This window comes from Crocuta crocuta, unplaced genomic scaffold, assembly GCF_008692635.1.
Source record: "Crocuta crocuta isolate KB4526 unplaced genomic scaffold, BGI_CrCroc_1.0 scaffold231, whole genome shotgun sequence".
Taxonomy (NCBI): domain Eukaryota; kingdom Metazoa; phylum Chordata; class Mammalia; order Carnivora; family Hyaenidae; genus Crocuta; species Crocuta crocuta.
Genome location: NW_027528357.1, coordinates 7,969,950 through 7,984,078, shown reverse-complemented (window position 1 = coordinate 7,984,078; position 14,129 = coordinate 7,969,950). Strand labels below are relative to the sequence as shown.

Here is a 14,129-nt window from a genome sequence, read left to right as displayed (position 1 = left end):
GAAGTTATACACATGAGCCCAAAGAGCAACAGAGGGTATGAATTTAGCAAATAGTCAAGTAAGAAAAGTCCATCTTTTTTTTTTTTAAGATTTTACTTTTAAGTAATCTCTACACCCAACATGGAGCTCGAACCCACAACCCCGAGATCAAGAGTCACATGCTCCACCAACTGAGCCAGCCAAGAGCCCCAGAAGACTCCATCTTTGAATTCTTCCCACTGGCACTTTGTTGTCACATGCCTTCCCCCAGCCACCGGCTCCCCTTACGCCCTTGGTTCTCTCAGTGTGCCTGTTCCTAGCTTTCCAGGGCTCCCCACTCAAACCCTGCATGTCTTCTCTGCCTGGGAGGTTTCCCTGGTAAAAAGTAATAAAATATAAATTTCAATGTAAGTAGTTTGAAACTTCCATCCAAAGTGTCAAATCCATCTCATTCTTCAACTATCTGTTTTAACAACAACCAAACTGATACATTAATGTTCACTTAAGTAATAACTTCTCGTGGGATTCCTATGTTACTCATGTAAAGTGTTTTCACTTTAATCCAAATCTGTCACAGATGTAAACATTTAATCAAAACAAAGTGAATGTCTTTAGGAATGATGACATAATTCTCTCTTCACATTTTTAACATAGTAACTTCTGGTATCTCCCCCTAAAGGAACACCCCTGACCTCTCTTTTACATCCTTTTTCTTCTTCCTTTCCTTAGAAATAAAAGTGACATTCGCATAATAAAAATTAAATGAGGCACTTAACCACAAATGGGACACTTCACTGAAAAAGTAAATTTGGTATTTCTGGGGCAAGCTATATCTTGTCCCAACAACAACAACAACAAACAAACAAACAAAGCAAACCGTGATGTTTTCTTCTAATATTCCTTATGCCACATGGAAAGTTCACTGGGCAGAGCTTCCCAGCTGTTGGGAAAGCTTGAGGTTCCCCAAATTCTCCACGTGAAAATGACTCATTAAGTTCAGTTTTGAATGGAATGGCTCATCTTATGATGTGCCTCAAGGCAGCTCTAACACTGATAAAAGCACTGCTCTGATTTTCTCCACCACTTATTGATATTTCTCCAATGCTTAGAATCCTAGGGTAATGAAAGGACTACATTCTACATGTAACTCTTTATGTAATCTTTAAATTGTTAAAGCATAAATGACTACAAAAACGTGAATGAGAACATTTGCACTAGAATCAACCACAGAATTCCATGGGATTATAAAAAACAGAATATATATTTAAAACTATCTTGAATTGTATCTAAATATAAATAGATTAAGGCTAAATCCAAAAGGCAAAGATTGGATAACATGCTCTTTTCAGCAGAAGTAAACTAAATTTGTTTTAAAACCACTTGTTTTGAAATGTCTCACCTCTGCCAACTATGCTGTCTGCCTCTAGTCTGGAAGGTACATTAAATGTCACCATTTTGCAGGCTTCACAAGCAAAATTGAAGACCTAGAATTAAAAAAAAAAAGTCACATTAATACAGTATAGAATAAAGAATAAAGTTTCAGGGGCGCCTGGGTGGCTTAGTCGGTTAAGCGTCCGACTTTTCGCTTAGGTCATGATCTCGCGGTTCGTGGGTTTGAGCCCCGCGTCGGGCTCTGTGCTGACTGCCAGCTCAGAGCCTGGAGTCTGTTTCAGAGTCTGTATCTCCCTCTCTCTCTGACCCTCCTCTGCTCATCCTGTCTCTCTCTCTCCCCTAGAAATAAATAAAAATAAAAATAAAAAAATCTTAAAAAAAAAAAGAATAAAGTTTCAAATAAACAGGAAAAGTAAGTCTTAGAGATCTACTGTATAGTTAACAGTATCATGTTATATATTTAAAATTTTTGCTAAAAGAATAGATTTTATGTTCAGTGCTTTGTCATAAGAAAATAATAGAAATAAAGAAAAAGAAACTTTTAGAGATGATGGATATATTATGCCAAAGACTGTGGTGAGGATTTCACAGATGTATACTTATCTCCAAACTCATCAAATTGTATATGTTAAATCTGTATGCTTTTTGTATGTCAGTCTTCAATAAAGTGGTTTACAAAGAAAGAATAAAGCGACCCGATTATCTCAATAGATGCAAGCGATTGACAAAACCCAACTTTTATTTACAATTAAAACCCCTCAATAAACTAGGACTAGAAAGAAACTTGCTCAACATGATAAAGGGGCATCTATGGAAAATTTGGAACCAACATCTTTCATGGAGAAAGACTGAAGACTTTCTGTTGACATCAGGAACAAGAAATGATGCCCTTTCTCACCACTGTTATTCAACATTATATGGAAACTTCTAGACAGGCCAATTGTACATGTGCATGTGCACACACAAATTAAAGGCATCTCAAATGGGGAGGAAGAAGAAAAATAGTTTCTATTTGCAGATGATGCAATCTTGTATATAGAAAATTCTAAAGAATCCACTGAAAAAAACTCAAAAATCATAAATGAGTTCAGTAAGACTGCAAGATACAAGATCAACCTACAGAAGTCCATTACCTTCCTATGCACTAGCAATACAAAAATCTGAAAACAGAAGTAAACGACTACTTCCTTTCACAACAGATGTTCCATCTTCATGGATCAGAAGATACATAATCTATCTCGCTCTCAAAAATGAATAAATGTTAAAAAAAATTAAAAGGAAAGACAAAAGAAGATACATTTCCACAATTCACCAAACAGGCTCAATGCAATCTCTATTAAACCCTCAAAAAGTTTTTTTCCAGAAATTAAAAATTAATCTCTGTAGAAATTCAAGGTACCCAAAGACCCAAATAAATTTGAAAAACAACAGAGTTGTAAGACTCACATTTTCCATTTTCAAAATTTACTACAAAGATACAATCATCGAGACAGAGTGGTACTGGCATAAGGGTAAGCGGAGAGACAAATGGGATAGAACTAAAATCCCATAACTTAGCATGTACCTTTGTGCTTAGCCAATTTTTGGCAAAGGTTTCAGGAAGTTCAAGGGAAAGATGCAGTCTTTTCAATAAACGGTGTTAGATAGTTTAATATCCTCATTATGAAAATGAATTTGAACCCCTATCTCATACCATATGTAAAATTAACTCAAAATGAATCACAGACCTAAAGAACTAAAATGATGTCTAGGAGAACTAAAACACAAATCTTGATGATCTTAGGTTAGGCAATGGTGTCTTGTAACACCAAAAGTACAAATGATAGAAGAGCAAGTAATAGGACTTAATCAAATTTAAAACTTTTGCTCCTCAAAAGATACTATGCAGAAAGTAAACTTACAACCTAGAGAATGGGAGAAAATATTTTCTAATCACATAGCAATAAAGGACTTATATCAAAAAAATAAAGAAAAACTTTTACAACTCAATAATAAAGACAAACAACACAAGAAATGGGCAAAGGATTTGAATAGATGTTATCCAAAGACATATAGTCAATGAGTTAATGAAAAGATGCCCAACATCATTAGGCACTACAGTCACGCAAACTTAAACCACAATGAGATACCCATTAGGATGGATAAAATAAACAGGACAGAAAATTACAAGTGTTGCCAAGGATGTAGAAAAATTGGAACTCTCATGCATTGCTGGAAAGATAAAATGGTGTGGCAAATATGGAACACAGTTTGGGAGTTTCTTAAAAAGTTAATCATATGCAACATATAATCCAACAATTTCACTTCTACCCCTAAGAAGTAAAAACCTATGTCCATGGAAAAACTTGTACATGAATATTCAGAGCAATATCATTTACAATAACAAAAAAAAATGGAAACTCACATATCCATTAGGTTATAAATGGATAGACAAAATGTGATACATTCAAATGGAATATTATTCAGCCATAAAAGGAAACAAGGAGCTGGTGTTATGCTCCAATACCAATAAGGATAAACCTAAAAAGCATTATGCGCAGTGAAAGAAATGACACAAAGGAGCACATATTGTATGATTTCACTTATTAAAAATGTCCAAAAGAGACAAATACACAGAAACAGACTAGATTAGTTGCCTAGGGCTGGGGGTAGGAATGGGAGTACCTATTTGATAGAATTGTTCTAAAATTGGATTGTGGTAATGATTGCGCATTCTGTAAGTTTACTAAAATGTATTGAGTTGCATACAGCATAGGTGAGTTTTACAGAATATAAACTATTATCTCTAAAAAGCAGTTTTAAAAAATGATATAAAAACCATAAACACCATTCTTTCCACACCCACCTCTACAAATTGGCCATATTTACAAATTCATGTAAGTAGCTTCAGCAAAACAAAACTGGATAATAACCACAAATAAGTATTTCACTTCTGATAGAATCAAATATAAAACAAGTTCCTTCACCAAATGAAAACACTAAGTCATGGTGGTAACAAACTCTATATGTGTATACATATGCATATCTTATGCTAATACATGCTCTAAATATTACTGCAGTGTAAGATCTATCAATGATAGATCTATCTTCATCTATCTACTTAAGAACAATGACTCAAAAATAGGGTCAATATGTAATAGTGTTCTTTATTTTAAATATAGTAAGCAAAGAAGTTCAGAAAGTCATAACCAGAATGCTGTTACAATGAAGCAGTAAATTATTTGCTCTTAAAAACAATTCAACCATATTATATATGCTCAACTGAATTGTCCCTAAGAATATAGTTGTCACCATGGGTGAAAAATAGTTTTTTTTAATAATGCACCCATTGATCCAAATATATTTTAGCTCTATAGTTGGTATTTCTGAATATCAGTAGAAAGCCATGTTCAGTACATTTTAATCACAATTCTTTACAAAATATTTGAAGTCAGATATGAAATGTTTAAATCAAATAGAATGTACTAAAATAAATATGCATGTACCTTTTCAGATTTTTAAATTAATATTTTGCCATTTTTGCTTCATTTTTGTAAGTTTATTTATTTTCTTTTAATAACCGCTACACCCAACATGGGGTTCGAACTCACAACCCAAGATCAAGAGTCTCATGCTCTTCAAACTGAGCCAACCAGGCACTTCTTTATTTCATTTTTTTTAAATAAAAAAAATGTTTATTTATTTTTGAGAGCGAGAAAGAGACAGACAGACAGACAGAACACAAGTGGGAAAGGCACAGAGAGGGAGACACAGTATCTGAAGCAGGCTCCAGATTCCGAGCCGTCAACAAAGAGCCCCACCAGGGGCTCGAACTCACAAATCGTGAGATCATCACCTGAGCTGAAGTCAGACACTTAATCGACCGACCACTCAGGTGCCCCTATTTCACCTTTTAATTAAAATTTACAGATGTGGTCATGCTCTATTCCATTCCTTCCTCTTCTTCAAGGAATGGTTCCTTCTAAGTTGGCATTTATACTTCCTTTGTAGGCTCTTGTACTTTTATTATATGTGCATGTGCCTATAAAGTATAAGCAGATATTGTGGACAGCTTGTGTCTCATGCATCCTTTTACAACTTGTAGTTTTCACTCAACAATATATTTAAGATTTTTCTGTGAATATACCACAGTTTATTTTGCTCATTCTCCTATGATGGTCATTTAGATTATATTCTTGTTTTCTACTTTTCTATTACAAATAACACTACAATAAACATCTTTGCAGGTGTAAGATATTAAGATGCATACCTGCAATAGAAACATCTGAGGCTCTCCAATTCCAGTAACTATTGCCAAATTGCTGTCCAAAGTACTAACATCAATTTATATTCATGTCCTCCAGAGTATTGGATCTATTTCTCCTAACCTCTAATACAATTCATTATACTTGACTTTTCTAACTGTTGCCATTTTTATAGCTGTTGCTTTAGTGTGCATTTTCTTAATTTCTAGTGAGACTGAACATAACTTCTTGTGTTAATTTGTCATTTACCTTCTGTAAATCATCCATTCCTCTCATTTTGTTATTTTTGTTTGCTTGTCTTTTTTAAATTATATTTTACTTATAGGCTTATGTAGTTTTCTTTTAACTTTTTTAGTGTTATCATTTGATAATTAGTGTTTCACTTTGAAAGTAGTCAAATTTATTAAGCATTTCCTTTAGTTTTTTAAAGTAGTCAATCTCATTAAAACTTTCTTCCAGCTTATACTTCTGTGTATTAACATCTCCCCCTCTGCCTGTCATAAATATACTATCTGATATTTTCTTACAAAAATTTTAAAGTTACTTCCAACTTTTAAATCTTTCACTCATCTGGAATTATTTTGTGTGTGATTCACTGAAAATATCTAATCTTATCCTTTGCCATATGGATAGCCAACTATCTAGAACCATCACTGAGCAGCTCGTCCCTTCTTAACTGATAGTGATAATGCTGCATATATAATACGCATGGACCCCAATTATAGAATCTATTTCAGGACTCTGCATTACTTCATCAGATATGTTTTTTTTTTTTCTCTACACCAACACTATATAGTTTTAACTAATGTAGCTTTATTATAGATGGCAATATTTGTTATGGTGACCCAATCCTTATTATCTTCCTTTAAATTATGGGGCTTAATTTTTAGCCTTCTACTCTTTCAAAAAATTCTTATGACCAGATGACCAAGTCCATGAAAACCCTTTCTAGGATTTGCTTGCTTGTTTTACTGGTCCTTGCTTACTTTTAGTACTTCCTATTAGTTTGTCAAAATCCTACATGTGTAGGATCTCACATGTAGCCAATCCTATAGCTGGAAAAATGGCAGATTTCTTTTCCTTTAAATCCTTAACCTCTTTTCCTATTGCTATTACATATTTTATCTCATGTATGTGCTTGTTAGGACCTCCAGTAGATGCTGAGTAGGAAGAGCTATAGTCACCATTGTGGATTTGTTTCTAACTTAAAGATAATACTTTTACCATTTCACTATTCATTATGAGTTTCCTTCTTCCTTCCTTTCTTCCTTCCTTCATTCCCACCTCCCTTCCTCACTCTACCTTTCTATTCCTTTCCTTTCCACTTTTCCATTTTTTCTTTCTTCCTTTCTTTTTTCAATCATTAAGTTTTATTAGGTATGCTTCAGTATTGTTTAAAAAAAATAAAAAGTTCATTCCCCTACATTCCTAGTCTACTGAGAATATTTTATAGCAATAAATATAATTTCCTACTTAGTTTGAAACACATAATTTTTCTTTCTGAATATATTACTATGTTAAAATACAATAATGGATTTTCTTATGGGAAACCATCTTTCCATTCCTGAGACAAATCTTGCATGGACATGCTAACTTTTTAAAAATGTTATTGGTTTGGCTTGCTGGTATTTATTTTAGTACTTCAAATATATGTTCACAAGTGAGATCAGGCTACTAGTTTTTCAATATCTTACAATCCTTATAAAATGAGTTAAAGACAGTTCTACTTTTTTCTGTCCTTTGAACAATTTATATAAGGTAGAGATTATCTGTTCCATATAATTATGGAAAAATTCACCTACCATAAGCCTAGGCTTGATGGATATGAAGGTGTCGTGTATGAAGGCATTTGGCTTTTAATTCAATGTCTTTCATTGCTAAGTCTATTTAAGTTTTGCATACCTCATTGAGCCAATGTTGACAATTTTCATTTTGTAGGAAATTGTTCATTTTGTGTGTATTTTCAAATTAATTGAAATAATACATTAATATTATTATCTATTTGTCTAAAACATCTGTCCTCTCCATGAGTGTACCTCCTTTTATTTCTAGTATTGGTTTATCTGGGTCTTCTCTATTTTTTCCTTGCTCAATCATAGTAGCATTTGTGTATACTTTCAAGGAATAGCTTTTGGTTTTGTTGATCTTCTCTATTGCTTGTTTCTTTTTTTTAATGTTCTTTGTAAGACAGAGTATAAATACAAAAATACTATATAAATGATATATATCATATATGTGTGTTTTAAGAAATAATAAAATGAACACTAGGGCACTCACCTTCAGAGTTAAGAAATGAAATATCACTATTATTTTCTTTTTTTAATGTTTCATTTATTTCTGGGAGAGAGAGAGAGAGACAGTGTGAACAGGGGAGGGTCAGAGAGAGACAGAGGTTTAGAATCTGAAACAGGCTCCCGGCTCTGAGCTAACTGTCAGCACAGAGCCTGACGTGGGGCTCTAACCCACGAACTGTAAGATCATGACCTGAGCCAAAGTCAGATGCTTAACTGACTGAGCCACCCAGGAGCCCCAAATATTACTATTATTTTCAAAGTTTCTATATATTGCTCAGTAGCATTTTCTTCCCCCGCACAACCCCTAAAACTCAAGTAATCATTAATGGATGATTTTTGTGTTTACTTTCCTGCCTCTGCTTAACTTTATTCCATGTATATGTGTCTTAAAGAAGATACAGTTTTGTTTTGCCAATTTTTAGCTTTTACATATATGCTAATTGTACACTACTTGATTTCTTTGCTCAAATTACGTTTGTGAAATTTATGCTGAGCATACAGAGGTTCATTCATTTTCATTGCTATATAGTACATCATTAGAAATAATGTACAATTGATTCATTAAACATAATTTTGAAAGAGATAATATTAATATACAAATTTAAGTATGTCATGCTTCTTAAAACTATAAAATAATTTGGTACTATATTTGTGGGGTTGGACATATTATTGAAAATAAAATTTAAAAAACTAGACTAGTAATGATGAATTAATGACCTTTAAAGTTATTTTAAAAATAAATTTTGTATTGAATGCCCAATAAAAAATTCAACATCCAAAAATAATGTTAAGATTCATGAATTATTGGGTGCCTGGGTGGCTCAGTCGGTTAAGTGTCTGACTCTTCATTTGGCTCAGGTCAGGATCTCACAGTTTTGTGAGTATGATCTCTGTTTTGTGCTCTACGCACTGACCCCAGGAAACCTGCTTGGGCTTCTCCCTCTCCTCTCTCTCTGCCCCTCCTCCCTCACACTCTCAGTCTCTCTCAAAATAAATAACCTTAAAAAAATGATTAATGAATTATGGATTGACTATTTGAGTTCAAAGAATCTCTTTTAATGGAAAATCCTCCAGGTCAACTTTAAATATCTCATTTATAAAGCTGAGATCTACACAACTTTAAGTTAAAATGTAGTAAATGTAGTTTTAAAAATGATAATATACAGTATTGTCCATGTAGTATGGAAAAATTAATTACTTTGCTTCATTTTACAGTATAATCCAAATTTTATTAATTGTATGATAGAAAGCTAGCATACTAATAATAAATCCTGATAAGAAAATCTAATGCCAAAAGGAGAGTGAAAATGAGATGGGTTATCTGAGATTGTTTTACTGTTCTTGTGGCCAGTTTTATAGTGAATTCACAGGTAGGCTTTCTAAAATGACACCCTTGGGGCGCCTGGGTGGCTTAGTCGGTTAAGCGTCCGACTTTCGCTTAGGTCATGATCTCGCGGTTCGTGGGTTCGAGCCCCGCGTCGGGCTCTGTGCTGACTGCCAGCTCAGAGCCTGGAGCCTGTTTCAGTCTGTGACTCCCTCTCTCTGACCCTCCCCTGCTCACGCTGTCTCTCTCTCTCTCTCCTAGAAATAAATAAAACATTTAAAAAAAATTTTAAAAAAAATAAAATGACACCCTTTTTCAAGAGAGGAAAAAGAAGCCAAGGAATGGAAATTTATGGAAAATCCAAAAAACTAAATGGGATCTTCTTCTTTTTTTTAATGTTTATTTATTTTTGACACAGAGAGAGACAGAGCATGAGCGGGGGAGGGGTAGAGAGAGAGGGTGATGCAGAATCTGAAACAGTCTCCAGGTTCTGAACTGTCAGCACAGAACCTGATGCAGGGCTCAAACCCACAAACCGCAAGATTATGACCTGAGCCAAAGTCAGATGCTTAACCGACTGAGCCACCCAGGCGCCCCTAAATGGTATCTTCTTAGCTGAGCATAATAGTTATGAAATTTTAAATTTGTCATTTCTCCCCTAGACACTTAATCTTCTGCAAAATGGAAATATTACCTTTCAAATTCTAACCAGCTCAAAGGTAAATCGTAAGACTGACCTCTCTGTACTCTCAGTACTTAGATCATGTCATCACATTTCTTGCTAACCAAACTCTTTGTGAGAACAGGAATTCTAGTTAAACGGAGAGCATGATGAACCACAGGTGACCACAGATTCCATATATGGAATGCTAACTGCCTAGAGGATTACTATAGGACCAAAAAATGTGCATAGGCTTATATATACTTAGTGATTCAGAAGGTGTTTCAGAAACTAGCTGCACCTCAACATGAACACCAACAATCTACTTTTTAAAAGGTAGCTGCAGGGTGCCTGAGTGGCTCAGCTAGTTAAGGGATGGACTCTTGACTTCTGCTCAGGTCATGATCTCACTCATGGTCCTGAGAGTAAGCCCTATGTAGGGCTCCTGCTCTGGGCATGGAGCCTGCTTAGGATTCTCTCTCTCTCTCTCTCTCTCTCTCTCTCTCTCCCCCTCCCCTGCTTGCTCTCTTTCTCTCACAAACAAAAAAAAAAAGATACCTGATAATGCACTCATTAAATATACACCAAAACTTCGACTTTTTTAGGATTATTATTTTCAAATAGACTAGTTCTCATTTACTTCCTTTATTTGCCTTGGGCTTTTTGTCGCTAATGAAAAAGTTAATAGAAATTATTGTACTCTTATTTTTAAAAGATTAATACATCAAATGTTATCAACAATAAGAACAACAAAAAGTCTGCTAAAGCAGCACATTATTCTGGTTAATTAACGCTATAAAATCTGGAAAGCTAGAATGCCCATTTGTCAGCATAGGCTGCAGGTAGAATTCATATACTTCAGGGGAAAAAAGTATGCTATGCTAGAAAGGAAAAAAAAAACTATTTTAATTCCTTTTGAAGAGTTCTTTCAGCAAAATGATAGATTAACTGTGCCCACGTCCATACCATTTAAAATATATAACAGATAACAATTCCCCAAGTGGATGTGATGTGGTGAACAATATTAAACACATATTTGAAAGAAATGCGTTATTTATCTGTAATGGGACAGAAGGAGAGCTGAGCAACTGAGCTAATGCAAATTCATTTTCAATTTTTGTTACAGTCAGAGGAGAAACATTTAAGAGACATTCGATACTTTCAATAGTCCAGTGATGGTCTGATATGTTTATTTCCTAGTCCCCAATTCCCATCCGATCCTTTTTTTTTTTTTTTTCTATTTTTCTTTTTCTTTGTGTCCGGGGAAGGCGGTTGCGGTAGTCATTAGTTGTATTTTGTGGCAGTTTAGAGAGTACTAAGGACAGAGGGCTGTGAGAGATGGAGAAGGGTGCGAATGGGAAGATTCCTCAGCCTGTGGGCCAGCTCAGTGGAAAGGCTAACCTGTAAAAAGTCTCAGTTTTGTGTTAAAGACTTGCTTTGAAGCGCTCTCCCTTCAAGCAAGGAATTGTTTGTGAGAGATCCGTCAAGGTATCTGTAAAAGTGTTATGCCTTTAATATCATACTGAAAAGCTGACGGTTCTATGAAGCCAAAGGAAATACAAACAGAAGATGGTCAGCGGGGATCTTAATTTATCCATCGAGAAGAAATCGAAGGTATCTGTACACTGGGGATTTCGGATGAAAGAAATTATTCCAGACACACTTTCCAGTATTCAAGTCTCCCCATTTAGCCTAACCTTTAGGAAATTCTCTTTTAAAACAATCCTAAACGAATACGTCAATTACTAGAGCGTATGCTATCTCCATTTAGAGTAGCACGCACTTGCCTTGCCGCACCCCAACACCCGCACCCCCGTTCTGGTCACCGCAACAGTTCTTGAAGTCCACACCCTGCCCTCCGGGGAATACATGGGAAATCTTGGCAACCCAGCTACTCTGCTGTCTCCTCTCCCCATTCTCCAATCCCTTTCGCAGAAAAATCACACAACACTAAATCCATGCTTTTAAACATCAAAACTGAAAACTCTTTCAAATGTATTACAAAAGAGCACACGTTGAGAGCCGTTCCTCTTTGTAACGAGTCATTTCATCAGTTCATTTTGTTGAACAGCTGCCTTGCAGGGCGACGCGCTCATTTGTACAATTCATTGTCCATAAATTAACTTAGATTGTAAATACCAACCTAATATTCATAACTCGCTGATTCAAAGAGAAGACAAAGCTTTGATCCACTCGCCCTGCTTGGGGGCAGAGGAGCAGCAAGAATCCGTGTAGCCACAGCCAACCTGCTCCCCAGCCAGGTAGGTTCTGTCCGAACCGGAACGCAGGCGCGTCCTTGGACTGGGGTTTGCTGGTCGGCGGCTCCTTTCCACCGCACGGCCTGAGCGCAACCCTGATCTAGTCTGAAGCTCCGCACGTAATCGCACCGACAGAGTTTCGGATCTTTTGCTGTATGTCTTCTGAATTCTCAGAGAACTGTTCCTAACTTCCATCCAGGTGAATCTGGTCCTGGATCGTAGGTGTCCGGGGTATCATATAAGGCCCAAGGCGGACTCTGGGTTCGCGCAATCCTTCCCGGAGTTAGACACAAGACCACCCAAACCCAGGCCTATCCCCCCCACTCCACCCACCCGGACTGTGTGCTCTCTGCCCACCCCGATAGCCCCTCTGCCCCCATCACACCACCGACCCCAAACCCCGCCAGGATCCAGCCTTCCCACGCCCAGGTGCCTCCGGCACACTTCGCCCCGGACTGAGACTCCCGGGTGAGTTCCCAATAACACTTAGCGGGGGCAAAGCCTGGAAGCCGGCTTTCAGAGTTCACTCCGCGCCGGGACCCAGGAGCACCCTCCACTCACTAAGGTCCCCATCCCGGGTAAGCCTGGGGCAGGGCAGCCTCCTGAACCCCATCTCACATCTGTGTGTTGCTCAGGGATTCTGAACTCTAACCGCTCTAACCAGACGCGCCTCACGTTGCTCACTCGCCTGGAGAGCCCGGGCGAGAGCGCGAACTGCAGGCGCCCTCGAGCGCCCGGGGGAGCGCACCCCGAAACTCCAACAGTCGACCGAGTTGTCCCAAACACAAAACTCCGTCCCGACTCTTCCCTCCAAGACTCGTTTTCTGTCCTCATCCGTCCAGGCCCAAACTTGGCTCGTCCTGCCCCGCGGGCCTGAGCTGAGCCCCCGGGGTCCGCTCTCGGTCCGCTTGGCCCGGGTTCCGCTTTCCCCGCGGGTCAGGGCGGGTCCAGCCCGGCCCCAGCCCGGCCCCCACTCACCGTGAGGGTCAGCAGCAGCCCGCAGAGGGCTCCGCGCAGGGGGATCGGAGGCTCGGCGGCGGCCATCGGGGTGCGGGGCGGGAAGGGGCGCGGGCGCCGGGCGGGAGGCGGAGACCCGAGGGCGCGTAGGTGCAGCGGTGCGGGCGTGCCTCGCTGCCGCTCCTCTTTAAGTCTCCTCGGATCTGTCAGGCTTGCCTGCCCCGGAGCGCGTTCGCTCCTGAGATGGGATTGGACCCAGNCTTCCCCCCCCCCTCGTCCGCCCCGGGAGCTGCCGCCCCGCCTTCCCCCCCCGCGCGTCCCAAGCAGCCCAGGCGATCCCGGGGCGTCCCCGATGCGCGTTCCCGCTGCAGGACCCAAATCCGCCCGCGGGGATCCCTGTCTCAACACGGGCGCTCCGGGGTGCCAGGAACACCTCCGCGGTTGGATCAGCGGATCCTCCCTTCGTTCAGCTCCTGATCGAACGCTGGGCAATGTCTCCAGGGTAATAAACCGTTTATGTATTCTTCACAAATTTGACTAACATGCTAAGATAAACGACGGAGGGAAAATTATCCCAAGAGGCATGAATGAACTGGCACTCGGTATACCAGAAATTTAAACTAAGGAGCAGAAACTCTGATATCTGACCAATTGAAGTACCCAAAATATGGGTGGTTACTTGCAGAGCCTTCTTTACTGCCAACTTCGTGACTTTTATTTGTACCTTCTAAGAAAGAATTTGTTCTCCTATGTAAATTAGGTGGAGAACAAATCCTATGTGATTACGTGGTAATTGTACTAAGGTGACATTTTTCAGTTTGTGGTAAACGGAAAAATCTACCACCCAAAAGCTTCTACTCTAAAATGGAGTTTGCAAATTCAGTAGCACGCAGTAAACGTAGCCCAGGTCACCCAGGTATTGTGTGAGGGACTGGAGGAAAGAGAATGTACAAAACCCAGTTGCAGCCCAAAGTCTAGGAGGGAATAAAGGCAAGCATCCTAGCCCACCAGGGTAAATGT

The 14,129-nt window shown here is 38.5% G+C and overlaps 1 protein-coding gene across 2 annotated transcripts in view; it reads right to left on the bottom strand.

The window, feature by feature from the left end:
* Positions 1-13,303, bottom strand: part of DSC3 (desmocollin 3) — a 50,668-nt gene extending 37,365 nt beyond the window's left edge. For both annotated transcript variants that reach the window (XM_077753843.1, XM_077753844.1), the window contains exons 1-2: positions 13,131-13,303; positions 1,379-1,463 (exon numbers count right to left, since the gene is read on the bottom strand). In XM_077753843.1, coding sequence (XP_077609969.1) covers positions 1,379-1,463; positions 13,131-13,196 — 151 coding nt within the window. In that variant the 5' untranslated portion in view covers positions 13,197-13,303. The remainder of the gene's footprint in view (positions 1-1,378; positions 1,464-13,130) is intronic.
* Between the last annotated feature and the right edge of the window lie 826 nt (positions 13,304-14,129).